Raw genomic sequence first — 26805 nt, 5'->3', positions numbered from 1 at the left:
CACGGGTGGTATCATGACTGGTACAGGTTTGGAGGGCCAAAGGGCCTATTACTGTGCTGTATTGTTCTTTGTTCTTTGAACATCGTCCAGTGGCTTCCAGAGGTTAATCCAGGGAGAGCAAGATCGTGAGATATTGTATGACTTTCTGTTGTGATGAGTACACTCTGTCTCATTAGCATATCACACACTTCCAGTTGACATTTAAACCACACCCATCTATTCGTTTTATGACTGATGTCTGAGGGTTACCTTGACTTGGACACAGAGGAGAGCTCTTTGCTCTTCTGCCTGGAACCAGAGTCCCGGGCGTCGCTTGCATCCACTGACAGGGCAACTGTGTTCCCTTCTCTCTCCACAGAGGCTGTCAGACCTCCTGAGATTGTCCAGCATTTTCTGTTTTTGTGTTTCAAATTCCAGCATCCGCAGTGATTTGTTTTTGCCCGATGTGGTTTCCGAAGAGAAAATTCAGCACCTCGGACAGTGTCACCTCTCTATCAGCGCCACGTTGGCCTGTCCTTCTCGCCTTGCACCTTTCCCCCAATTTCAAGAGGGTGCAATCTGCTTCTGCCATCCTTTCTGACAGGGCACTCCAGATCATAAAACTTGCTGGGGACAAAACCAACCCCCCCCCCCCCCCCCACATACAAAATGCACCCTCTCTTCCCCAACTCCACTTCTGCCCCGCTCGTGGATCCTCTGGTCTGGGAGCTCCCCTGTCAGTGAGTAACACTCCCTCGCTATCTACACTATCAAAGCCCCTCATCATTTTGAAATCATTCCCTAATTCCCCCCTTAATCAGTTTTGTTTCCTGGTCCAAAGAGACAATTGATTGCCAGAGTCTGCGGGCTCGCCAGAAAATCTGCAGGCACACATCCATTATTCTTCTGATGGGGGGTTAGTTTGCAGCGAATGTTGGTGATCAAGATTTCGTCTGCAGCCGTTAATAAATAGTTCCCTTCAGAACGCGAATCGCCCTTTTTTTAAAGAAGAACTTGCAGCCGTGTCCCATTCACACTAGATGTCTCTCTGACGCTTATTTAGAGCAGCTTTAAACCAGTTCTGGTATCAAACCTGCAGATGCTGGGTCGAGTCAATGTGTTCCTTACTCCGGATTGGGACTAACGAGGGGAGAAGGTGGGGCGATGGGGGGGGTTGAGAATATTTGCCACTTGCTCCACGACCCGGCGGTACTGCACCCCCCCCCCCCCCTCCCCCACAGTGCAAGGATTGAGGTGGGTTCCCAGTTAAGAATGAGAACGCCGATTGCGCCAACAGAAAGTGGTAAAGTGAAGGAATGTCTTCATCAAAACGGTGGTCCCGTTACTCCTCCGCCTCTCCTCGCTCTCCACTACCCCGGCGTGCTTTAACTGGAGGGGGAAAAATATGGCAATGGTTTGAAAGACAGGACGTGATGTTTAATCCAGTACCCTCGAGTTATGTCAAGATTAAATAATCTCTCCCCCCCCCCCCCCCCTCAAAAAAAAAGCAACGGGAGGACAACTAGGGGGCTGAGTGCAGGAGTGTGGAGAGATCGGGACCCTGGAAAGGCACTGCGCTCTCTCCCTTAAAACCAAAATAACTTCAGAAAAAAAATCCTGCCGCATATTGTGACAGGCTGGTGGGGATGGTGCTTTTCTGCTGGCTGAATGTGTGCCAATTGAGGCAGGTAGGGGGAGCTGGGACACACGGGATATTCCAGTAGCCACAGTGCCATGTGTTCCCAGAATGACACCGTTAATGATTGATTTTATTTAATGGCGCCCCCCCCCCCCCCCCCCCCCCCACCCTTCACGGACCCTGACGTTCAGTATTAGACAGAGAGACAGACAGGAAAGATCTGACTTGGGGCTGAATCTTGCAATTTTCTTTGAATGTTTCATTTTTTTTCTTCACCTGCTGTGTTTAAAGCGTCAGATGTTTTCTGATGTGGGCTTTTGCTTTTAGGTCTGGGAGCTGTTCTCGATGCAGGGGGAAAGCAGAGCCGATCGTCTGTCTTTGAGAGAAATGCAAAGTGGAGGTCTCCGATTGCCCCGAGCTCACCCTCCCGGGGTTAATGTGCAAGGCAGTGTCAGCTCGGTGCTCAACTCCCCATTCCAGCAGCCACAGCAAAACGAGGAGCGATGGTTATTGCAAAGGCTGCTGTCGAGGCGGATTGGAGGGAGATCTATCTGATGGAGCAATTACTAATGAAACGGTCTGAAGTCAGATTCTCTGGTCTCCCCTTGGCGTTGCCCGTCCGCAGGCGAACTGTGAAGTATTTCCACCCGGACGGTTTGGGGGGCTTTTGGTGAGCGGCTGAAGGTTTCTTCCCATCGTCGTCTCCAGCTTTCGTGTGACAAACTGTACTGAATGTGTGATCGGCCCGGAGTAGCCCAGGGTGCTACCCTGCGCTCAGTCATCCTTCCCTGCCTGCCTGCCTTCACACACACACACAGATCCACATCTCTATCCAGTGTAAATGGACCCGGGCTTCCTCTGGTCCCAGCCACCGTTTGACCGTCCCGGATTCCAGGCAGCCCTCGGCCAGATACAGAGGAGACTCCCAGGCTGGCCCCGGTTTGGGGGGGGGGGGGGGGGGGGGGGGGTTGATTTGATTGCTGCTATGTGATTGCTGGATTACACTTTCCAATTTGACGCCCCCGATGCGATTGCATCGCAAACTGGATTACCCGCAGAGGAAGATCAGAAGGTAATTCAACTTTGGAGAGGTTCAGGAACGGAGTTCATTTGCACCAGTCGGCGCTGGAATAACTCTGCTAATCTGGTATCCCCCTGTGTGTGGGCGCTGCGGTACAGTAATTTCCCCGCTAATTAGCGCCTATCCGGCAGATTTCTCTATCCGGCCTCCATTTACCTTTGCTTGACATTCAGGATTGTGTGCAACTTTTCCAATCTGTCTGCTTTCCTTCATTTAATGACGTGCTCTTTATTCCGCTCTCTCTCGTTCACTCTCTCATTCTCCCCCTCCTTCTCCACTCTTACTCCCCCTCTCCCTCGCCAACCCCACTCCATCTCTCCCCCTCCCGTCTCTCTCATTCTCTCTCTCCGTCCCCACTCTCCCTCCCCCTCTCCCTCCCCAATCCCACTCATTCTCTCCCCCTCCCGTCTCTCTCATTCTCTCTCTCCGTCCCCACTCTCCCTACCCCTCTCCCTCCCCAATCCCACTCCATCTCTCCCCCTCCCCTCTCTCTCTCATTCTCTCTCTCTCTCCGTCCCACTCTCCCTCTCCCTCCCCCTCCCGAACCGCACTCCATCTCCCCCTCCCGTCTCTCTCATTCTCTCCCTCTCTCTCCGTCCCCACTCCCCCCCTCCCCAATCCCACTCCATCTCTCCCCTCCCCTCTCTCTCTCTTTCTCTCTCTCTCTCCGTCCCCACTCTCGCTCCCCCTCTCCCTCCCCAACCCCACTCCATCTCTCCCCCTCCCCTCTCTCTCATTCTCTCTCTCCGTCCCCACTCTCCCTCCCCCTCTCCTTCCCCAATCCCACTCCATCTCTTCCCCTCCTCTCTCTCTCATTCTCTCTCTTCGTCCCCACTCTCCCTCCCCCTCTCCCTCCCAAATCCCACCCCATCTCTCCCCCTCCCCTCTCTCTCTCATTCTCTCTCTCTCCGTCCCCATTCTCGCTCCCCTTCTCCCTCCCCAACCCCACTCCATCTCTCCCCCTCCCCTCTCCTTCTTTCTCTCTCCTTTCCCACTCACTCTCATTCTCGCTCTCTCTCCCTCCCTCCCTCTCTTTCCCCCTGTCTCTCATCCTCTCTCCTTCCCACTCTCCCTTCCCTCTCTCATTCTCTCTCTCTCTTGCTCCCCCTCTCTCCCCTCGCTCTCGCTCCCCCTCTCTCTCATTCTCTCTCTTCCTCCCCTTTCATTCTCGCTCTCTCTCTCTCCCTCCCCTCTCTCTCGCTCCCCCTCTCTCTCATTCTCTCTCCCTCCCCTCTCTCTCGCTCCCCCTCTCTCTCATTCTCGCTCTCTCTCTCTCTCCCTCAGCTCTCTCTCTCTCGCTCTCCCTCTCTCTCATTCTCTCTCTCCCTCCCCTCTCTCTCATTCTCTCTCCCTCTCTCTCATTCTCTCTCTCTCTCTCTCTCCCTCCCCCCCCCCCCCTCTCTCGCTCCCCCTCTCTCTCATTCTCTCTCTCCCTCATTCTCACTCTCTCTCTCTCTCTCCCTCACCTCTCTCTCGCTCCCTCTCTCTCTGAGGCACAGCACTAAAGATCCGCACTCTTCTCCTTTTCTCCCAGGTGGTTGCTGTGAAGATGATCCTCCTCATGCTGCTGCCTGTCTGGGTCTCCAGCAGCTCGCCGAGCACGGAGCCTGTCATTCGGGACATCTGCTCCGCCTGCTCCTGCACCACAGCCGAGCACATCCTGTACATCTCCTGTGAGAAGGGGAGTATGTACCGGCCCAATCAGCTCAGACCGCCGCCCGTTACCTTCTACCACCTCAATTTGCAGAACAACCTCCTGGTCACCTTGCACCCTTTCTCCTTCAGCAATTTCTCCAACGCAATTTCCCTGCAGTTGGGGAATAACAAACTGCAGGAGATCGAGGCGGGGGCTTTCCGGGGGCTCAGCAGCCTCAAACAGTTACACCTGAATAACAACGAGTTACAGCTGCTGCGGGCCGACATGTTCCAGGGGTTAGAGAATCTGGAGTACCTTCAGACCGACTACAATCTCATCAAGTTCATCGAGCGTGGGACGTTCAACAAGATGCACAGACTCAAAGTCCTGATCCTCAACGACAACCTCATCTCACACCTCCCCGACAACATATTCCGCTTTGCCTCCCTCACACACCTCGATCTCCGCGGGAACAGGCTGCAAAACATTCCTTACATTGGAGTGCTGGAACACATCGGCAGAATCGTCCAGTTCCAATTGGAGGACAACCCTTGGAACTGCTCGTGCGAGCTGCTGTCTCTCACCACCTGGCTGGAGAACATGCCCTACCACCTGCTGATTGGAGATGCCAAGTGTGAAATGCCCAGCAGGCTGTACGGGAAATTGCTGAAAGAAACGACCAAACTGGAGCTGTGCCCCGAGGAAGGGGACGGCCACTACGACCCGAGCCTGACTCCACCTCTGCAGGTGATTCCCCGAGTCACTCGCCGCCCTCTGGCCGTCCCTATGTCTCCCACCTCCTCCCCCAGAGCTGCCAACTCGCCCAAGAGGTCCCAGTCAGGAATCGCTTCCGGCAAGTTTCTCTCCAGCAGTCGCAATTACAGCCAGATTGTGTCCTTCCAGACCCGGGCACCCCCGCAGGCACCATGCCCAAGCAGGTGTGTTTGCCAAAGCGACTCGTCAGAATTGGGGCTGAGTGTGTACTGCCAGGAGAGAGGGATAGAGAGCGTGTCCCTCCTGCACCCCAAGCCTCCCAGCGTGAGCAAACTGCTCCTGAATGGCAACTCCATCAGGGAGGTCGGCATCTCTGATCTGGTGGGCTACGAAGGGTTGGATCTGCTCAATTTGGGCAACAACAAAATCGCCTCCATTCAAAAGGGTGTACTGAGCAACCTGACCAACTTGCGCAGATTGTTCCTGAATGGGAACCAGATTGAAAGACTGTGTCAGGACATGTTCCTGGGCCTCCACAACCTGCAGTACCTGTATCTTCAATATAACCTGATCAAGGAGGTCCTGGCGGGGACTTTCGATTCAATGTCCAACCTCCAGCTGCTGTACCTGAATAACAATCTGCTGAAGGGCTTGCCAGCCTACGCTTTCGCTGGAGTGCCTCTGGCCCGGCTGAACCTGAAGAACAATCACTTCATGTACCTCCCTGTCAGCGGGGTGTTGGACCAGCTGAGATCGCTCACCCAGATCGACCTGGAAGGCAATCCTTGGGACTGCACCTGTGACCTGGTGGCCTTGAAGCTGTGGGTGGAGAAACTGAGCCAGGCCACCCAGGTGAAGGAGGTGAGGTGTGAAACCCCAGTCCAGTTCGCAAGCGTGGATCTGAGGGTGCTGAAGAGCGAGGTGCTGTGCCCTCGGCTGCTGAACAAGCCCCCCGCAGCCAGCCCCAGTTACAAGCCCACTGCAACGTCGGAGGCCACCCCGCTGAATCTGAGCAAGAGCTCGCCTGGGGGGCCGGTCCCCCTCTCAATCCTCATCCTCAGCATCCTGGTGGTGCTCATCCTCACCGTCTTCGTGGCGTTTTGCCTCCTGGTCTTCGTCCTGCAGCGGCACAAGAAGAGCAACGCCAAGCACGAAGCGGTGGGCCACCAGGAGTGCAGCTCCATGCAACTTCACCTGAAGAAAAACGACCAGCCGCCCGGGAAGGAGGACAGCCTGCCTCTGAGCGGTGGGGACAAGTTCATCCCGCAGACCATTGAGCAGATGAGCAAGAGCTACCTGGGGAGCCCAAGGATCTCAGAACAAGGCATTCCCTTCGCCGACCCCCAGGGACAGACGATCTTCCTGAGGAACATCAGCGAGAACGACAAGGATGCTCTGCGCCCAGACACCAAAAAAAGACTGAGCACAATCGACGAGCTGGATGAGCTGCTCCCGGCGAGAGATCCGCATTTATTTTACCGGAATCTTATAGAGGGGAAACAGGAGATTAACAGCATTGCTGGCTTCGAACTGAAATACCCCGAAAAGCAATGCGAGGGGAAAAAACTCAAGAAATCTCTCCTGGGGGGCAACCATTCCAAAATGTTGGGGGAGCAACGGAAGGGGGATTATTTGGAACTGAAAGCGAAACTTCAGGGATGCCCAGATTACCTGCAAGTACTTGAAGAACAAACAGCTTTGAGTCAGTTGTAGGACAGATGTGCTGCCATGAGTGGGGTTTTTTTTTAAACGGAAAAGTGCCTTTCATTTGCTTCACTTTCAGATATTTATCACAACGAGGGAAGAAGCTGGGAGCGAGTTTCCCCAATTGCTTCCTTGCAACCTGTTCCGCCCAGACTTTTGTATAAATTGCAGGATTTTCACCAGATTTCGAAACAAAACCTCCCAACACCAACACGCACTGAGAAGCGACAAGGTAGACAACACGATCAATGGTAACAGGATTTTCTTTCTAAATTTAAAATGTATTCAGTGACTCAATCTTAAAGTGTCCCACCACCGCACCTCGGGTTTGGTGTCCCAGCTCTTTTGCTGGATGCGATCGGTTGTCTCTGGTTTGGTTTTTAAGATTCCTCTCTCCCCCCGCCCACCCCCTCATCCTCCCCTCCTTCCCCGGTGAAATTGATCTGTGAACTCCCCTGAGTTATTCTCACCAAGCAGCCAGCGCTCCGACACATTTTGATGCATCTTTCTGCGTCTCTTCAATGAGGGAGTCGTGTCGTTCTGTTTGGCACACAGACTGAAAGGGGCAGGCTGATGGGTCAGTACGGGGTAGGAATGGCACCAACAGCACCGACTGTGACATTTGCTGATCGGATTGTTATTTAGGACGAATTCCCCAAATAATGGCCTCAGGGAACATCCTAAGAAACACCTTGGAGTTGATTGGGGGATTTTACTTTAGGCTCTATAATTGGAACCAGCGTTCCAGTCAGAATCCTGACAATTCTGGTAAAAGTGTCGTTTCTTCTCCCCGCCCCCATCGAGCAGCTTTAAGATCCCTGGAGTCTGAGTATTTTAATGTTTCAACAATTGAATCCATCGTATGCAGCCAAGATTATACATTCCCAACCCAAGGATACCACTTTGCTTACTATGTAAGCATATTAAAATCTTCAAAGCCATTATTTGATCTATCTGAACCATTTCAAATACTCTGAGTTAAAGATTGGCAAATATATATTCATATGTTTACCCCAGTTACCAAAATGTTTACTTGCTGACGTATTTATTGCTCTAGAAATAATTTGATGTATTTTGTATTTTCATACTTAATTCACGATGAATTGTGTTTCTTGGTTTAATATTAATGTAAAATGTCATTATTTTAGAAGCTAGCCTCATTATCTACTCTAGTCATTTCATCAACCAGAATGTTTGCGGTTTACGTGTAGGGTTAATAGCAGGTTTTTAAATTTTTCTTTTTTTTAAGCATTGCTTTGCTGGGGCTCGGAGTAATTAAAGGTGATCTGAGAAATGGCCATGCATTCATAAATGATTGGTCATTCAGTATCAATTGCAAATAAAAGGAATTTGTGTTCAGTTCTGTGGCAAGCAATCTGGAAAATTTGGAATTAAACTTTCTGTTTTAAACTTTCAAACTGTTGAAGAAGGAAAAGGAGCAAAATGCAGATGCTGGAAATCTGAACTATGACTGTCAAAGCTGGGTTGTGTTTGGCAGGTCAGGCAGTGTCTGTGGATACAGAAACAAAGTTAACCTGTCAGGCCTATGACCCTTCAACTAACTGAGATGTTTAAGCTGATTAAAGGAATTGCTATAACACAGGAGCCCAGAAGAAGGGGACATTACATTAAATGTAATTAGAGGCTGTTCTGCCTTGCTAGCAGGGAGCTCGTCTTCACACAAGTGGAAATAGATATATAAACCCTCTAACATAATAAAACCTTTTACAACACCAGGTTAAAGTCCAACAGATTTGTTTCAAATCACTAGCTTTCGGAGCACTGCTCCTTCCTCAGGTGAAAGAAGAGGTAGGAACCAGAAACATATACATAGACAAAGTCAAAGATGCAGGACGATCTTGCATCTTTGACTTTGTCTATATATATATATATGTGTGTGGAACCTACCTCCTCATTCACCTGAGGAAGGAGCTGCGCTCCGAAAGCTCGTGTTTGAATCAAACCTGTTGGACTTTAACCTGGCGTTGTAAGACTTCTTACTGTGCTCACCCCAGTCCATCTCCACATCATAATAAAACCTGTGGAGGCTCAGGGTTAATTGAAATTTTTGAGAATGAGATGAACAGGTCTTTGTTTGATTTAAGGGCTATGGTGCTAATATGAGCAAACACTGTCAGGATATGATCTAATTAAATAACAGAACAGGTGTGAGGGGTTGAATGGCCTCGTCTTGTTTCTATCTTCTCAGTGTAGACATGGCAATAAATTCCCATGTTCTACAACATAAATGCAGCATTTTCAAATGACTTGACATGCTCAGGATTTCCAGTCAAGGTGTACGGTTAAGTCTGTGATCAGTGATCTCAGTGAGACTGACTTGCAAAATGAACTCTCTATGGGTTTCACTCCTCACCTGGTCACACAAGCAATTTGCAGTTGCTCATCTATCATAATAGCAAATCCCTTCCACCCATTTCCTGTGCTCATTAAACAACGTTGTCTCCCAATGCATCAGTTTTGAAATTCTCATACTCATGTTCTAATCCCTCCATGTCCTACTGTTCTGACTTCTTTCCAACTTGTAACCCTCACACTACTCTGCATTCCTTCAATTTTGGATTCTTGTGTGTACCCAATATTTGATAATGTTCTTGTGAAGCATGTAGGGATGTTTAGCTATGATAAAGACACTGCATGAATGTAAGTCATTGCTGAGCTAATGGTAATGCATGATATGGCAAATCAATATCTATGGCTGCTCCTAGCATGAAGAGCAGCTTTGAAAAGTTTGGTGATAATTACCTGGATTACTTGGTCATCTGCACACCTAGTTAGTTGGCAGCTTTGTTGAACTCAAAGCCTGGCTTCATTTTGGGCAATTAAGGGGAATAATAGTTGTCCTCAAAATTAGAAAGCATGTTGCAGCTTATGTGCCTGGCAGATAGCCAGAAGAAATACAGGTTAATTTTCCATAATTCAGACTGCAGGTCAGGTCACCTCTGACCACACAATAACATCAGGAAATTACGTTTCACTCACAAGGTAGAAGTAAGAAGCCACTTGTATCCATTGCCACCCATTGGATTTCCAGCTGCCTGTTATGATGGATAGAAAATCATTGGCTGGGGGTTTGTGCTCATCCGTGTGCTGTGCTCCCTGCTCGTGCTGGAAGAGACAATGCAGAAAATTTATCTGAATGCACCCAGTCGATTTTATTTTTTAAAAACTTCACCAACCAGCTATGAGCAACGTCAGGGGATATCCACAATATAGAACAATGATTACTGATAGCTGGCAATAGCAGAACAATAATTCTAGATTCTATCTTAAATCATATATATAATCCATCAGAATCGTAAGGCTTATGCGTGACTTTAGAGCTGTTTTATCTTGTGTATAAAATGCACTGTTAATTTGTTTTGCTGGTTTGGAGAGGGATGGCCTTGGACTTAAAATGTTCCAATCATAATTAACAATAATACAAAGAGAAATTTACAATGAGTAAATTGCTTGGATGTTTGAGAATGACACCAGTTAGAACAACCAACCCCTTATTATTAAACTTCACAAAAACATGGCGGGTTGGGCGGTGGGGGGGTTTAGCAATGGATGATGGTGCCAAAGAGAAGAATTTGAATTGGTTATCCGTTATTAACTGCGCTTGATTATCCTTTACTCTAACTTCAATGGAAAGGGAAGATTGTGTGGCCTGTGCAGCAAATATTGTCACTGTTGGCAAAAGATAACGGAACAGACTCTCCAGGCCGCCCCCCCCCCCCCTCCCCCCGCCGCGTGTTTCTTGGTGGCGCGCTGTTCGTTGGCGGCGGGATTCTCTCTTCCCACCGCTTGTCAATGGGATTTCCCATTGAAGCTATCCCATGCCACCAGAAACCCGCAGGCAGGGAAGCACCGCCAGTGGGAAAGGAGAATCCCAACCACCGCAGAATTCTGGCCAACATTGACATTCGTCTTTTCTTTTAACTTTTGCTATTTGTTTAAGTAGCAGAAACCCTACAGCGATGCTGAATACTCCAAATACATCCTCCTTTCTGCCAACGCATACTTTTTGCAGGGTCACCATTTTTTAGGAGGGGTTTCCCCAGAGCAGATAGTGAGGAGCTGTTTCAACTGACAGGAGGGTCAGCAACCAAATAGACAGATTGAAGGTAATTGGCAAATGAATCAGAGGGAGGAGGCGTGGCAGTGGGGGGGGGGGGGGGGGGGGGAGGGGGGGGGGGGGGGGGATGGAGGAGGAGAAGAAGTTTTGTTTATGTGGCAAGTTGTTATGACCTGGAATGCACCACCTGTCGGGAAAGTGGAAGCAGATTCAAGACTTCATGATAATCATCAAGAGTGAACATTTGCAGGGATGTGGGGGAAAAGGTGGAGAGTGAGGGGCAAAGTTAACTGAATAGTTCAACCTGAGACTCACCTGCTTCTTCTATGCTGCATCACGCTCTGGATCTACAATAACCTCAATCATTGTCCTTTACATGTGAATAGCTGCCGGACTGTTCCCTTTTACTCAGTCTTCTCAACTTGTCTTTCTTTGCTGACATGCGAATAACTGATAGGTCACAAGGCGGAGAAAGGAAATGTGGACTTAGAAAAAGTGCCCCCTAACTCACAAAAAGTGATGCCAATGGATATGCATTAGTTTAGAAGGATTGTAATAGATTGGCAGTAGACTGGAAGCAAAAAGTTTTGATTATATCATAAATCATGTACAGTATCATTGGAAACCCAAGAGTAAATCATGACCTTACATCTGCCAGAGCTTGTTTAATCATTATAACATCTGCCATTTAGTGTTTTTAATTGATTAGAGATGGTTTGCGTTTGAATTGCTGAATCAGGCTCAAGTTACTTACGAATGGCTTCAAGCTGCACTTATACATGCTCCACCTATTCAGTATAGTGCAGAACTGTATAGGTTACTATTAAATGCAAGCAGGCAGATCTTAGAAATATTGTTCAGTAGATTTAGAACTGAGGTATCATTAGATCTGAAATTCTACAGCTGTTATTATGTAGCTATACCTAAATTCCAGCAGACTACCAAGGCATCAGTGGCTGTATAACCGAGAAGTGAGATTTACAGGTGCCATGAAATGGGAGTTATGTTTTCACTTCCTGTCTGCAGCCCGAGCATACTTTTGAAAGCACACTTGAAAACAGATTTCTTTAATTTCCCTGAATTGCATGGGTGAAAGAGTAGTAAAATTAAAAGGGCCGTCAAATCTGCAAGTGGATAGCTTCACGTGACTGGTGCAAGCAAGGTGCCTTTTGCATGATTAATGATTTGCAAAAGCTGAGCATGTGCAGAAAACAGATTCCAATGTAGAAACGGTTCATGACATACTTTGAATTGAAAGAAAATGAGAAATTCTCATCAATCACGAGATACCTTGTTTATTCCCTGGAACTCCATGTGAAAAAGGGGGAGAGAAGAGAAAAATAAAACTTTTTGTATTTCTTTTCTTCCTGAAAAGACATTGGATAAGTTGCCACATAAAATGTTACTACACAAGTGCTGATGGTGTTGGGGTGATTTATTAGCCTTGATAGTGGGATGGCTAAATAACAGGAACCCGAAAGTCAGGATAAATGGATCACTTTCAGGTTGGCAAATTGCAAGCAGTGGAGTGTCACGGGGATCAGTGCGGGAGACTCAATTACTTGCAATCTATATTACAAACTTGGATCAAGGAACCGATGTGAAGCCAAATTTGCTGACAATACAAAAATAGATAGGGAATCAAGTTGTGAGGTACAGGCAAAAGGATATGGATAGGTTTTGCGAGTGAGCAGAAGATTACGTGCTAAAATGTAAGGATGCCCACTTTGGAAAGAATAAGAAGTCTTACAACACCAGATTAAAGTCCAACTGGTTTGTTTCAAATCATTAGCTTTCGCAGCACTGCTGCTTCCTCAGGTGAATAAAGAGGTAGGTTCCAGAAACATATATATGGACAAAATCAAAGATGCAAGACAATGCTTTGAATGCGAGCATTTGCAGGTAATTAAGTCTTTACAGATCCAGAGATAGGGGTAACCCCAGGTTAAAGAGGTGTGAATTATCTCAATCCAGGACAGTTGGTAGGATTTCGCAAGCCCAGGCCAGATGGTGGGGGGTGAATGTAATGCGACATAAATCCAAGGTCTGGGTTGAGGCCGTACTCATGTGTGCAGAACTTGGCTATAAGTTTCTGTTTGGCGATTCTGCGTTGTCGCGCATCCTGAAGGCCGTCTTGGAGAACGCTTATCTGGAGATCAGAGGCTGAATGCCCCTGACTGCTGAAGTGTTCCCCGCCTGGAAGGGAACATTCCTGCCTGGCGATTGTCGCGCGATGTCCGTTCATTCGTTGTCACAGCGTCTGCATGGTCTCGCCAATGTACCACGCTTCGGGACATCCTTTCCTGCAGCGTATGAGGTAGACAATGTTGGCCGAGTCGCACGAGTATGTACCACGTTCCTGGTGGGTGGTATTCTCACGTGTAATGGTGGCACCCATGTTGATGATCTGGCACGTCTTTCAGAGATTGCCATGGCAGGATTGTGTGGTGTCGTGGTCGCTGTTCTGAAGGCTGGGTAGTTTGTTGCAAACAATGGTTTGTTTGAGGTTGTGCTGTTGTTTGAAAGCAAGTAGTGGGGGTGTGGGGATGACCTTGGCTAGATGTTCGTCTTCATCGATGACATGTTGAAGGCTGCGAAGAAGATGTCGCTTTTTCGCCGCTCCGTGGAAATGCTGGACAATGAGGGGTACTCAATCAGTACTCTGTGGGGTGAGCACAGTAAGACTTCTTACTGTGCTCACCTCAGTCCAATGCTGGCATCTCCACATCATGAACATTACTTAAATGGAGGGAGAGTGCAGAAATCTGCAGGAAGAAAAATCTGGGTGTCTTGTACATGATTCACAAAAGGTTAGCATGCACGTACAGCAAGTAACTCTGAAGGCAAATGGAATGATGGCTTTTATTGCAAGAGGCATTTGAGTATCAAACTCTGGAAACGTGTTATATCTGTACTGGGCATTGGTGATACTGCACCCAGAGTGATGTGCAGAGAAAATGGGTTTCCCAACATAACTTATTACTGGTTCTAAGACTAAGTTCCTTTTTACATCTTTACCATCAGGACTTCAGTATATAATTATAAACATAGAGAGTTGATGAGTGTAATATGGTTGATATGATAAACATTGGATAGTGGGATGGCTAAATAACAGGAACCCGAAAGTCAGGATAAATGGATCACTTTCAGGTTGGCAAATTGCAAGCAGTGGAGTGTCACGGGGATCAGTGCGGGAGACTCAATTACTTGCAATCTATATTACAAACTTGGATCAAGGAACCGATGTGAAGCCAAATTTGCTGACAATACAAAAATAGATAGGGAATCAAGTTGTGAGGTACAGGCAAAAGGATATGGATAGGTTTTGCGAGTGAGCAGAAGATTACGTGCTAAAATGTAAGGATGCCCACTTTGAAAGAATAAGAAGTCTTACAACACCAGATTAAAGTCCAACTGGTTTGTTTCAAATCATTAGCTTTCGCAGCACTGCTGGTTCCTCAGGTGAATAAAGAGGTAGGTTCCAGAAACATATATATGGACAAAATTAAAAATGCAAGACAATGCTTTGAATGCGAGCATTTGCAGGTAATTAAGTCTTTACAGATCCAGAGATAGGGGTAGCCCCAGGTTAAAGAGGTGTGAATTATCTCAAGCCAGGACAGTTGGTAGGATTTTGCAAGCCCAGGCCAGATGGTGGGGGTGAACATTTGATAATGTGCCACATAAATGGCTTGGCTGTAACATTGAAGTCCATGGAATAAAAGAGAGAGTGGCCACATGGATATGAAGATGGTTGGGTGGCAGAAGGCAAAGAGTACAGGTGAAGTTATTTTTCAGATTAGAGGAAGGTATGCACGGAGTTCACCTGGGTTCAATATTAGGAGCATTTGTCTTTTGACACATATTAATGACTTATATTTGGATATGCAAAACAGAACTTCAAAATTTACCGATGGCACAAAACTTTGAAGTATAGTGACCTGTAAGTGAGAGACATCAAGAGGAATTGGACAGGCTGATGGAATGGTGGAGAGATTACATTTAATTTAGATTAGTGAGAAATTGGGCGGGATTCTTCGACCCCCGGTGGGTCGGAGAATCGTCGGGGGCGGTGTAAATCCCGCCCGGCCGCCCCGCGATATTCTCCAGACCCCCCAAAAATTCCGTCGACGTGAATCGCGGTGAGCGCCTCGGAGAATTTCGAGGACGGGCGCGACGCAATAGGCCCCGGGGCCACCCCAATTCTCCAGGCCGGATGGGCCGAAGTCCTGCCGGCGTGATGTAAATAAAACCACCTATTTAACAGCGTCAACCAGTCGTGCTGGTTGACGCCGGCCAGCACAGAGGTAGCGGTCAGGGTGGGGGAAGGGGAGATATGGGGGAAGGGGGATATGGGAGAAGGGGGATATAGGAACGGGGATATTGGGGTAGGGGAAGGGGGATTTGTGGGAAAGGGGATATGGAGAAAGGGGATTTGGGGGGATCTGGGGGAAGGGAGATATGGGGGATACGGTGAAGGGAGATATAGGGGAAGGGGATATGGGGGATATGGGGGAAGGGAGATATAGGGGAAGGGGATATGGAGGATATGGGGAAGGGAGATATAGGGGATGGGGATATGGGGGATATGGGGAAGGGGGAATATGGGGAAGGGGGATATGGGAGAAGGGGGAATGTGGGGGGATATTAGGGAAGGGGGATATGGGGGAAGGGGATATGGGGATATGGGGAAGGGGATATGGGGGAAGGTGGAATATGGGGGGATATCGGGGAAGGGGGATTATGGGGGGGTATGGGCGAAGGGGGAAATGGGGGAAGGGGGGATATGGGAAAGGGGGATTTGGGGGAAGGGGATATGGCGGAAGGGGGAATATGTGGAAGGGGATATGGGGAAGGGGATATGGGAGAAGAGGGGATATGGGGGTATTATGGGGGAAGGGGATATGGGGTAAGGGGGATATGGGGAGGGGGATATGGGGAAGGGGGGATAAGGGGGATATGTGGAAGGGGATATGGGGAAGGGGATATGGGAGAAGAGGGGATATGGGGGTATTATGGGGGAAGGGGGATATGGGGTAAGGGGGATATGGGGAGGGGGATATGGGGAGGGGGGATATGGGGGAGGGGGATATGGGGGAAGGGGGGATAAGGGGGAAGGGGCATATGGGGAAGGGGAAATGGGTGAGGGGATATGGGGAAGGGGATATGGGGAAGGGGATATGGGGAGGGGGATATGGGGGAAGGGGGATATGGGGAAGGGGAAATGGAGGAAGGGGGATGGGGAAGGAGGCAGGCAGTAGGGGGTCTCACTTGGCGCTGCGCTGCGGGCAGCCATTTTGCGAGATCTCCAGGGTGGGAAGGTGGGGCGCCTTTTGTGCAGTGACGCCATGCACGTCCGCGACAGGTGACGCCATCGGGAATGGCATCACGCCACTACTAGTCCATTCTTGGCCAGAGAATTCGCGATGTTTTGGGGGGCTCGACGCCGGAGTGAATTGCACCGTTTTGCCACCGGGTTCGGGCCATCGCGCCGATTCACGGAGAATCCCGCCCCACATATTTTGGGAGGCAGAATGTGGAGAGGCAAGTTCCAACTTTTAACAGGATGCAGAAACAGAGAAACTTGGGGGCGTGTGCACACAAATTGTTGAAGCAGGCAGGGCAGGTTTAGACCGTAGTTAATACAAAGTATGAGATCCTGGGCTTTATAATTTGGGGTAGTGAGTACAAAAGTAAGAAAGTTCTGATGGGCTTTTACAATGAAATGAAAATTGCTTATTGTCACGAGTAGACTTCAATGAAGTTACTGTGAAAGGCCCCTAGTCACCACATTCCGGCGCCTGTTCGGGAAGGCTGTTACGGGAACACATTGAACTTCCAACACATTGAATTGGCCTCAAATGGAGTGTTACAAGCAATTCTGGGCATATCACTTGTGGAAGGCTGTGGAAGTTTTGGAGAGGGTGCAGAAAAAAATTTGGAAGAATGGGTTCAAGAATAAGGCATTCAGTGCTGGGGAGAGATTGGAAAAGCTCGGGCTGTTGTTAGAGAAGTGAAAGTGGAGGAGAGATTTGATACAGCTATTCATATTCATGAAGGGTTCGGACTGAGTACATGGAGAAAATCTGTTCCCATTGGTGGAGGTGTAGAGAACCAAATGGGCGGCATAGTCGCACAGTGGTTAACACAGTTGTTTCACAGCGCCAGGGTCCCAGGTTCGATTCCCGGCTTGGGTCACTGTCTGTGTGGAGTGAGCACGTTCTCCCTGTGTCTGTGTGGGTTTCCTCCGGGTGCTCCGGTTTCCTCCCACAAGTCCCGAAAGACGTGCTTGTTAAGTGAATTGGACATTCTGAATTCTCTCTCTGTGTACCCGAACAGGCACCGGAATGTGGTGACTAGGGGCTCTTCATAGTAACTTCATTGCAATGTTGACGTAAGCCTACTTGTGACACGAATAAAGATTATAGGTATAATTTGAAAAATGAAAATCACTTATTGTCACAAGTAGGCTTCAATGAAGTTACTGTGAAAAGCCCCTAGTCGCCACATTCCGGCGCCTGTCCGAGGAGGCTGGTACGGGAATTGAACCGTGCTGCTGGCCTGCTTGGTCTGCTTTAAAAGCCAGTGATTTAGCCCAGTGAGCTAAACCAGCCCCTCAGATGACTGGCAAAAAAACACAATAGCGAGAATTCCAACGGCTGGAATTCTTCGGCCGTTGGGATTCTCTGTCCCAGTAACATCAGTGGGAACACAGAATTCCACCACCTGCGAATGGTGCACCACTGAAAACAAGTGGCTGGGGACGCAAGAACCCTTTATACACAGTGTGATCGGGAATGTCCTGCCTGATATTGTAGTAAAGGCAGATTTATTTGTGGCGCGGGGCACAGTAGTTAGCACTGCTGTGTCATAGCGCCAGAGTCGGGTTTAATTCCAGCCACGGGTGACTGTGCGGAGTTTGCATTTTCTCCCCGTACCTGCGGGGTTTCGTCTAGGTGCTCCGGTTTCCTCCCATAGTCCAAAGATGTGCAGGTTAGGTGGACTGGCCATGCTAAATTGCTCTTAGTGACGAAAAGATTAGGTGGTGTTATCAGGTTACGGGGATAGGGTGGGCGTGGGACTAGCTAGGATGCTCTTTTGAAGGGTCAGTATAGGCTCGATGGGCCAAATGGTCTCCTTTTGCACTGTAGCGACTCTATGATTTCAGAAGAAAATTGGATTAGCATGTGAAGACAAAAAATCTCAGAGTTTTTGGGGATTCTCTCCTTCTGTGCTAAACTCATTCTATGAGTCAAAATTGGAGCAATGGGGCATTAGTTACAACATGGAAGTTTGTCAAGGCAGTTTTTGTTCCAGTTTGTGGAATTAAGAATTTGTAATGAGACAAAACAAGACAAAACAAATGATTTTAAACTGATGACGGAAATGATCTCCAGTGCAATTATCCCTGGACATCACCGGAAGGCAAATCTCTTTAACATCCTGTGTCAGCGAGATCAATAAACGTGTTAAAACTGATGCTTAATTTGACTGAGAAAGACAAGGAGCAGAAACACTTCAAGAGAATACAGGAAGTGGAGGGTCAATGCTAAATGCAATTCAACATTGTCGAGCCAGGAGGATTACACTTTGGGAGAAGCAAAAGCCAAATACAAAGTCATGAAATTGAGGGAGCAGATAGAGATGCACTGATCTTTCAATCAAGTTAGTATGTGGACCTTATCTAGAGGAACAATTAAAACAAAAAAACAAGGTTGTGATGTATCTGCGTAAGAGATTAATTAGGGCACAGTTTGAGTACAGTGTTCACAGGATACCATTAACTATGCCTTTTTTTTTGCATGTTGACGTAATAATTGCAATGCTCCCCTGGCTTCTCTCCAATCTTGCACCCTCTGTAAACTCAAGTTCATCCAGGACTCTACTGCCCACTCCTTGACTTGCACCAGTTTCCATTGATTCATTACCCCTGCACTTGCTAACCTATATTGACTTCAAATCCAGCCACGGTTCTATTTTAAATTTCTCGCCCTTCTGTTCAAATCCCTACAGATCACTCCCCCTTATTATCTTTCAAACCTCTTCTAGCCTCCTAACCCTCTCAAAACACAACATTTCTCCAATGCTGTCCACATACATAGTGCTCACTCCTTTTGTCCCATAACTGGTCTTTAGCAATCTAGACTTGAAACTCTTGAATTCGCTTCCTAAATATTTCTGACTGTTGTTACAGTTCTCATAGAGACTAGTAACTTTAAAAAAGCAATTCAAAATTGCAGTTCGGAGATGAAAGGATGGACAAAATTTCACATTTTAAGACTTTTACTGTGACAAACTAAAAACTATTTTTACTTCACATTATTTGCATTGGTCACATAGACCTCAAAGTACAGAACATAATTTTCCCCATTTACTTGTAACACATCCAATCAACCCATTTCACTGATACACTTGTGAATTATATTTATATCTGTCATATGATATACTGTCTGTCAAGAAGACAGTCAACTCGCCTGAACCCAGTCGACGGTGATTTTCAGCTTCTGAGGGTTTACTTCCATCCTTTCATTCCCAAGCTTGGTAATTTTTAACTCTGAAATTGTCTTTCCCTCTGGTGCAAGCTGGTGAATCTTCCAGCCTCATTTCAAATCCTCAGGAATTTGGTCTTCTTAAGGCTAACAAGAGCTCCCACCTCATTCCTGCAGTGAACCATAGAGACTTTCACTCTTTAGTTGCCCCCACTCTCCTGGACCTTCGCAGCCTAAATTTCCGATATTAATGATATATTTGAAAAGCCTGTAACCTGATCTGACAATGACGTTCTCTGTGCCTTTCCTCTCAAAGGCCCTTCCAACATGAATCACATGGGCATTGTAAACAGATAGACATACCAATTAGCGATCCTTGACAAATCAGCTCTCTTTTACCATAGAAGTAAATCTAAGTTCAAAGCACAACTATTTACAGCAAAGCATTCTCAACACCTTCCTGGGATTTTGAAGACCAGCAGATTAACCACTGTAAACACAAATGAGGTTATTATTGTTTCCAAGTCTGAAGACTTCTTTCCTGAAAAAGAAACAAACCTCCCTTTAATTTTTAACAGCCACGCCACCCACATGGTTGTCTGGTAGATCGCGGAATAAGTCACATGACACCTTCACTTTCGGCTAAATTAAAGACAGAAAGAGTCTCAAAGCATTTAAAAAAAATAAATTTAGAGTACCAAATTCTTTTTTGCCAATCAAGGGGCATTTTAGCGTGACCAATCTACCTACCCTGCGCATCTTTTTGGGTTGTGGGGGCGAGACCCACGCAGACACGGGGAGAATGTGCAAACTCCACACGGACAGTGACCAGGGGCCAGCATCGAACCTGGGCCCTCGACACTGTGAGGTGGCAGTGCTAACCACTACACCATCATCCAGCCTTGAAAGTCTCAAAGCAGAACAATCCTCCAAATGTCATATTTTGAAAACTGTCCACCCCTGATTTCCTCTGATAGATGCCCCTTAAAGCGTATCCCTTTGACCAAGTTTAAAGTTATTCTTCCTGATATTCTTTTCTATATCTCTGCATCAATTGGTTTGAATGTACAAGTATCCAAATTAAGAGCAGGAGATTCGGCCCCTCCAGCCTTCTCCACCATTCAATAAGATCATGGTTGATTGAATTGTGATCCCAATTCCTCATCCTGTTTGCCACTCCCCCTCCCCCCACCCCTCCTGATAACCTTTGTCACCATTATTAGTCAAGAATCAATCCTACCTCTGCATGAAAAATATGCATTGACCCCTGTCTCCACCATTCTCTGGGGAAGTCATTTCCAACGATTCATGTCCCTCCGAGAAAATAAAGTTCTAAAATGGGAAACCCCAAGGCTGGGATCTCCATCGGCGGAATCCTCCGCTTCCCCGGCAGCGCACTCACGCTTGCGGATTTCCCGAAGCCGTGGGGGTAGCCACAATGGGAAACCCCATTGGCCAGTTGCCGGGACGGGGGAGGATCCCGCTGCCGGTGGGGGCGGGCGGGGGGGGGGGGGGGGGGGGGGGGGGGCACCAAGACGGAGAATCCCGCCCCTTATTTTTAAATTGTCCCCCTAGATGTGAAAAATTGCTCTTCAGTTAAGTCTCTTGGGATATTCCCTAGCTTTCAAAATGTCGTCGCATTGTAAGTTTTAATTGTTTTGAGTACCCTCACATGAAAATAAGTTGCGGCCATTGAAACAGAAGAAGAGAATATTTATTTTTGGAACATAGCTCCCAAAAATTGTTCAACGGGCTTTGCGTACAATGGATTACTTTGAAATGTAACAGTAGGGTGCTCTTTCCGAGGACCAGTGTCGACTTGATGGGCTGAATGGGCTCCTTCTGCACTGTAAAGTCTATGATATTCTATGTCTATGGTAACAGATGTTGCCATGCATTCAAATACAGCAAGAATTTTGCTCGGAGCAAGTTGTTATATACAGCGATGAAATGAATGACCTGTTAATCTGTTATTGTTTTGGTACTGTGTGAATAATACAGGGATGTAATGATGAGAGGCCTGAAATGCAGAGATATCCCCAGTGGGATGGAGTAGGTTAAAGGGGAATATAATAGAAGTTCAGGTGACCGATATGGAAAGTTAACTTGGCTGGTGAGCCTATAACAAGAATTTATAAATGCTTACTTGCAAGATGTTTAACACGTTCATCTGAAATTTCTCCATCCATTAAGCTCAATGCTGATGCATTCTAAACACTCGTCAGAATCTCAGGAATGGGTTAAGTGCCAGCAATGTTGTATTTCTAATATTGAATTTTGAGACTGAAAAGCAAACATGAGTTCAGATCAGTGCTTGAAGTATAAATGGAGAAGAAAAAATAAATTGTTTTCTGCAAAGGACTACATGGAGTGTAAGTGGTTATTGAAGCTGAATCAAATTTGAAATGACGTCCAGGAGGGAATAGCGGAGTGATTTCAAGAAAGATAATGATGGATGCAAGTGGGAAAACTCCTATCAACAATGGCACATGAGGCAAAAAGAGCCTCCATTAGCACTGAAGTTTCCATGATTGTTCAAGATGCTGACCTTGAAATGATTATCGACAATGAGCTTTGAAAAAAAGAAAGTGAGAACGTGAAATGGAAATGATCTCACTTGTGGGATCTTCATTATTCCACACACATTACCTTCTATTTTGAAGTTGTGTGCTCAGGTGTTAGCCTCGGCTTGATGGGCAACTCTCTTGTCTCTGTGTCAGAAGGTTGTGGGTTACAAGGACCACAAAATCTAGGCTGGCACCCCCAAAGCGGAACTGAGGAAGTGTTACAGAGCCAGTGGTGTCGCCCAGATGGGACAATGAAAGAAAAAAGCTCCTTCAAATGCTTGTAAAATATTGGCACTACTTCAAAGAGAGAAGCGGGATTCTGCCTGGTGACTTGGTCAGTACTTCTCCCTCAGGAAGCTTTTTCCCAGAGTGTGGGACTCAATTACTAGGGGTCACGAGTTCAAGGTGAGAGGGGGAAAAAGGTTAGGAGGGGTTATTGGGTTACGGTGTTATGGGGATAGGGTGGAAGTGAGGGCTTAGGTCGGTGGGTGCAGACTCGATGGGCCGAATGGCCTCCTTCTGCACTGTACGTTCTATATTCTACATATGTTCTATTTTCCTGATTAAATGAGTCAAAGCCTTGATCAGATCGATGGAGGCCATGTAGAGTGGTTGATATTGCTCCTGGCGTTTCTCTTGAAATTGCCAATCAGTGTAAATCATGTCCGTTTTTGATGGTTTGGTCGGAAGACACAGTGGTTTCCCGGGAACATTTCTTCAGAGACTGGCAGAAGGTGGCTATCTAGGATTCGGGTGATGAACCTCCTGGTGATGCAGAGTAAATACATTCTTTGGTAGTTCCCAAAGTCCGCTTTGTCTCCTTTCTTGAAGACTGTGGCATTGACTTCATCCCTAAGGTCGCAGGAATTTCTTCTCTGCCCCAGGTTTTCAGCAACAACTGATGAAGATGACAAATGATCACTTCTCCAAGTTTGAAAGTCCCATTGAAATCCCGTCCACTTCCGCAGTGTTTCCATTCTTCACATGTTTAATTGTCCACGCTTAGTGGGAGTCCACGATTATTTTTCATGGGGAGTTGAGGGATTTCCTCAAACATGTCCTCATCTATAGTTGGATCATGGTTTAGGAGTTCTTTGCAGTGTCTCCCTCCATCGAGGACTGATGTTTTCTCTGTCTCTCAAGAGGAATCTGTCCTTACTCTGCACCAGTTTGAGGCCTAGGGCTTTGGGTCCATATCTTGCCTTGGTGGCACTGACAAAACCCTGCGTGTTGTGCTTGTCAGCAAGGAATTTCAGCTCCATAGCTTTCTCAGTCTACCTTGTTTTCTTGATTTCCCGAGTTCTTCTTTGTACCTCCGCCTTGGCTAATTGATGAGCTCTCTTCTTCGCCTCGCTGGTTATGTGGTTTTGACAGGAGAGCTTTCCTCTTCTTGTCGGCGAGGTCTTGGATGGTGTGGTCATTCCTGTCGAACCAGTCTTGGTGTTCTCTGGTCTTATAGCTGATGGTTTCTTCAGTTTGAGGTGATGGCTGTCTTCAGCTCTTTCCAGCTTTCCTCCATTCCATTAGAATGGACATTTTGTGATTTAGGAGAGGACATTGTTGGAAGTTCACTTGCATGCTTGCCTCTTGAAACCGCTCAACATTAATATTTTTTCTCAGCTGCATTTTCATCTTCCGCTGCTTCTGATGGAGTTTGATGGACATAGGGGAGTTGACGAGTCGGTGCTCTGTTTAGCAGTCATCTGCAGTGGTTATAAATTTGGTGATGAGGGCATCCTTTTGGTCTCAGGATCGGACGATAATGAGGTCGATCATGAGCCAGCCTTTGATCCTTAATGTCTCCAGGAAGTCTTGAACTTGTATTTTTTGAGCAACAGTGTGTTAGTGATGACAAGTTGGTATTCCGCGCATTTGGTAGTCAGGAGGAATGTTGGAGAGTATTGTATCCAGAGTGGAGTAGAAGCCTTCTTTGGACTTTTGATTGACATCAAGGTTTGGGGACTAGAATGTTGCGACCGTTGCATGCTGATTTTTTGCAAGTTGTAGACAAAGGGTGATGGAGTACTTGTTGATGCTAAATGGGAGCTCCAAGAATCGGTCGATGTGTTTGGGCTTGTTGGCTAATCCAATTCCATGCATCCTGGGCCGACCCTCGGGTTTTCCTCCCCAAAATAAGGTGTAACAGCCGCCATCTTCCCTCAGCTGCCGTTCCCTGCTCATCAGGTCTCCTGCAGGGCAGCGCCGTTTATTTTTAGGGCACCTTTTCACGCCCTTCCCATGTGGGGTGAGCAGAGTGGATCCTGAAGAGGGCTGCTCAGTATTGAAGAAAGCTGCCGAAGCGCTTTTCTGTTACAATTCCAAGCTCGAGACAACAGCATCAAGCTCCACTACCTACGTGCTGGTCTGGAGCTAGGGTCACCACTGACGGTCAGGTGCCTTGCAGATCTCACGATCCTATCCTTATCATCCTATCGCCGATCACCGCAGGACTTGTTTGTGTGGGACGGCTTAGCTCTGTTGGCTGGACAGCTGGCTTGTGATGTAGAGCAAGGTCAAAAGCACGGGTTCAAACCCAGTACCAACTCATTCATGAAGGCCCCGCTTTCTCAACCTTGCTCCTTGCCTGAGGTGTGGTGATCCACAGGTTAAATCACCACCAGTCAGCTCTACCCCCTCAACAGAGGAAAGCAACCGATGGCCATCTGGGACTATGGCGACTTTACTTTCTTGTCTGTGTGGGGTGTGTGTTGGTTTTCTCCAGAGAGACACCTGGTCCGGGACATCTTTTAACGTGGGAATACTGTTGCACATCAGCAGACACTGTCCTTGACAGAGGGAAGGTCCAGATCCAGTGGCAAGGGAACTTCAGCAACTGGGGAATCTCCGTTCTGCTGCAGCCTTCATCCACCATCGCAGCCATTGATACCATCAGTGTATCCTCTTCATGATCTGCCATTGAAGACTTGTTTTGGATTGTGCTTTGTCTTGTTCCTCTCCACTGAATCATAGAATGTACAGTGCAGTCGGAGGCCATTTGGCCCATTGAGTCTACACTGGCCCTGAAAGAGCCCCATACCTAAGGCCACACCTCCACCCTATCCCCGTAACCCAGCAACCCCACCTAACATTTGGACACTACAGGGCAATGTAGCGTGACCAATCCACCTAACCTGCACATCTTTGGACTGTGGGAAGAAACCGGAACACCCGGAGGAAACCCACGTGGAGAACATGCAGACTCCGGACGGACAGTGACCCAAGCCATGATCAAACCCAGGTCCCTGGCGTTGTGAAGCAACAGTGTTAACCACGGTGCTACCATGCCGCACTGACCTTACCATTATGGGTAACCCTGCCAGGAGTTCAAGACTCCAGACGGCATTGTTCTCAGGATGAAAAGAACACTCATGCCTCTCCACCACGGCAAGGTGGCAATCCAAGGAAAGGTCTGGATTGGCGAATGATTTGGGAATGCCAAAGTACGGATGTGTGTCCAGTGCAAAAACAATGATAAACAATATAAAGCAGCAATGAAGCTTGTTTTACTCATCCAAACACTATATTGTTCACTTTTGCAATCCCCAAATACGAGCCTGGAATGATGCCATGAGTTACTTGCTCAGAAAATTCCAACAAGTGGTGTTTCTGAACAGTAGGTTTCTGGACAGGGGAGGTTACAGTTTATATATAAATTTGCATTCAATTGTTCAGCACTGAATGGTATTACATGGCAATGGCAAGTTTTGGCATTGCGTGGACAATGATATTGAAATAAACTTTCAAGAACAGTACCAGTATTTTGCATTAAGTGCTCAATTTAACATTAATTTGTAAAGAGTAGCAAAACAGCTCTTCGCAAAACAAAACAGAACGGAATGAAATGATCGAGGGGAATGCTGAATACATAATGCATGTACTGAAGCTGTGTTGGGGAAGTTATATTACATGAAGTGTTGTGACAGTTAGGGGTCATTCATTTAAAAAAGAAACAAAAGTAATTGTTTTATTTGAGGATGGTTGATTGTTAAATTTCCTCAGAATTTTTCCAATAAACATGAAGGCCCTCTTTTTGTTTCCTTAGTCAGAGAATTTTTTGCCTCACATCTCTGACTTCAGCACTTATACCTCGAGACCAATCTGCCGCATGCAACAAAGGCTTGGCAGATTGCATAGAAAGGGACGAATTGTGTTTCAGAGGCGCCATTCACAAACAAAAGAGTTTACAAATTGCTTCACACTCATGGGGCTGGTTTAGCACACTGGGCTAAATAGCTGGCTTTTAAAGCAGACCAAGGCAGGCCAGCAGCACGGTTCAATTCCCGTACCAGCCTCCCCGAACAGGTGCCGGAATGTGGTGACTAGGGGCTTTTCACAGTAACTTTGTTTGAAGCCTACTTGTGACAATAAGCGATTTTCATTTCATTTCATTTTTTTCATTTCATTGCGCGCGATCTAACGGGGAGGCAGTGGAGTAGTGGTATTGTTGCTGGACTAGTAATCCAGAGATCCAGAGACATGCTCTGGGGATCTGGGTTCCAATCCCGCTGTGGCAGATGGTAAAATTTGAATCCAATAAAAATCTGGAATTCAAAGTCCAAAGGTGACCATGAAACTATTGCCGATTGCCAAAAAAATCCATCTGATTCACAAATTTCCTTTGGGGAAGGAATTCTGTCACCCTTACCAAGTCTGGCCTATATGTGACTCCAGACGGTTGACTCTTAAATGCCCTCATGAATGGGCAATAAATGCTGACCCAGCAATGCCCACATCCCATGAATGAAGAAAACAATGGCCACGCCGCATTGGGTGGGTTTCTGAGCGAGCTGGCTAGATCGCATGAGAATCGGAAATCGGAAACCGCTCCGTGTGCTGATAAGTTTCCGATCGAAACGCCCAACTCCCGTTGGTGAGATTTGGATCCTGCCACGACAAGGAACCAATAATCTCCAATAAA

General features: G+C 47.3%; 1 protein-coding gene across 8 annotated transcripts in view; it reads left to right on the top strand.

Moving 5' to 3' along the window:
* Positions 1–1803: 1803 nt before the first annotated feature.
* The window catches only part of slitrk4 (SLIT and NTRK-like family, member 4), a 46425-nt gene continuing 21423 nt past the window's right edge, over positions 1804–26805 (top strand). For 4 of the 8 annotated variants that reach the window (XM_038774866.1, XM_038774863.1, XM_038774860.1 and 1 more), the window contains exon 1: positions 4068–7004. In XM_038774866.1, coding sequence (XP_038630794.1) covers positions 4249–6762 — 2514 coding nt within the window. In that variant the 5' untranslated portion in view covers positions 4068–4248 and the 3' untranslated portion in view covers positions 6763–7004. Of the gene's footprint in view, positions 2289–2580; positions 2792–4067; positions 7005–16970; positions 16973–26805 lie in introns of those variants that run through there. The other 4 variants (XM_038774862.1, XM_038774861.1, XM_038774864.1 and 1 more) reach the window with 4 other exon arrangements.

Source organism: Scyliorhinus canicula, chromosome 17, assembly GCF_902713615.1.
Source record: "Scyliorhinus canicula chromosome 17, sScyCan1.1, whole genome shotgun sequence".
Lineage (NCBI taxonomy): Eukaryota > Metazoa > Chordata > Chondrichthyes > Carcharhiniformes > Scyliorhinidae > Scyliorhinus > Scyliorhinus canicula.
This window is presented reverse-complemented; position numbering and strand designations above follow the sequence as displayed.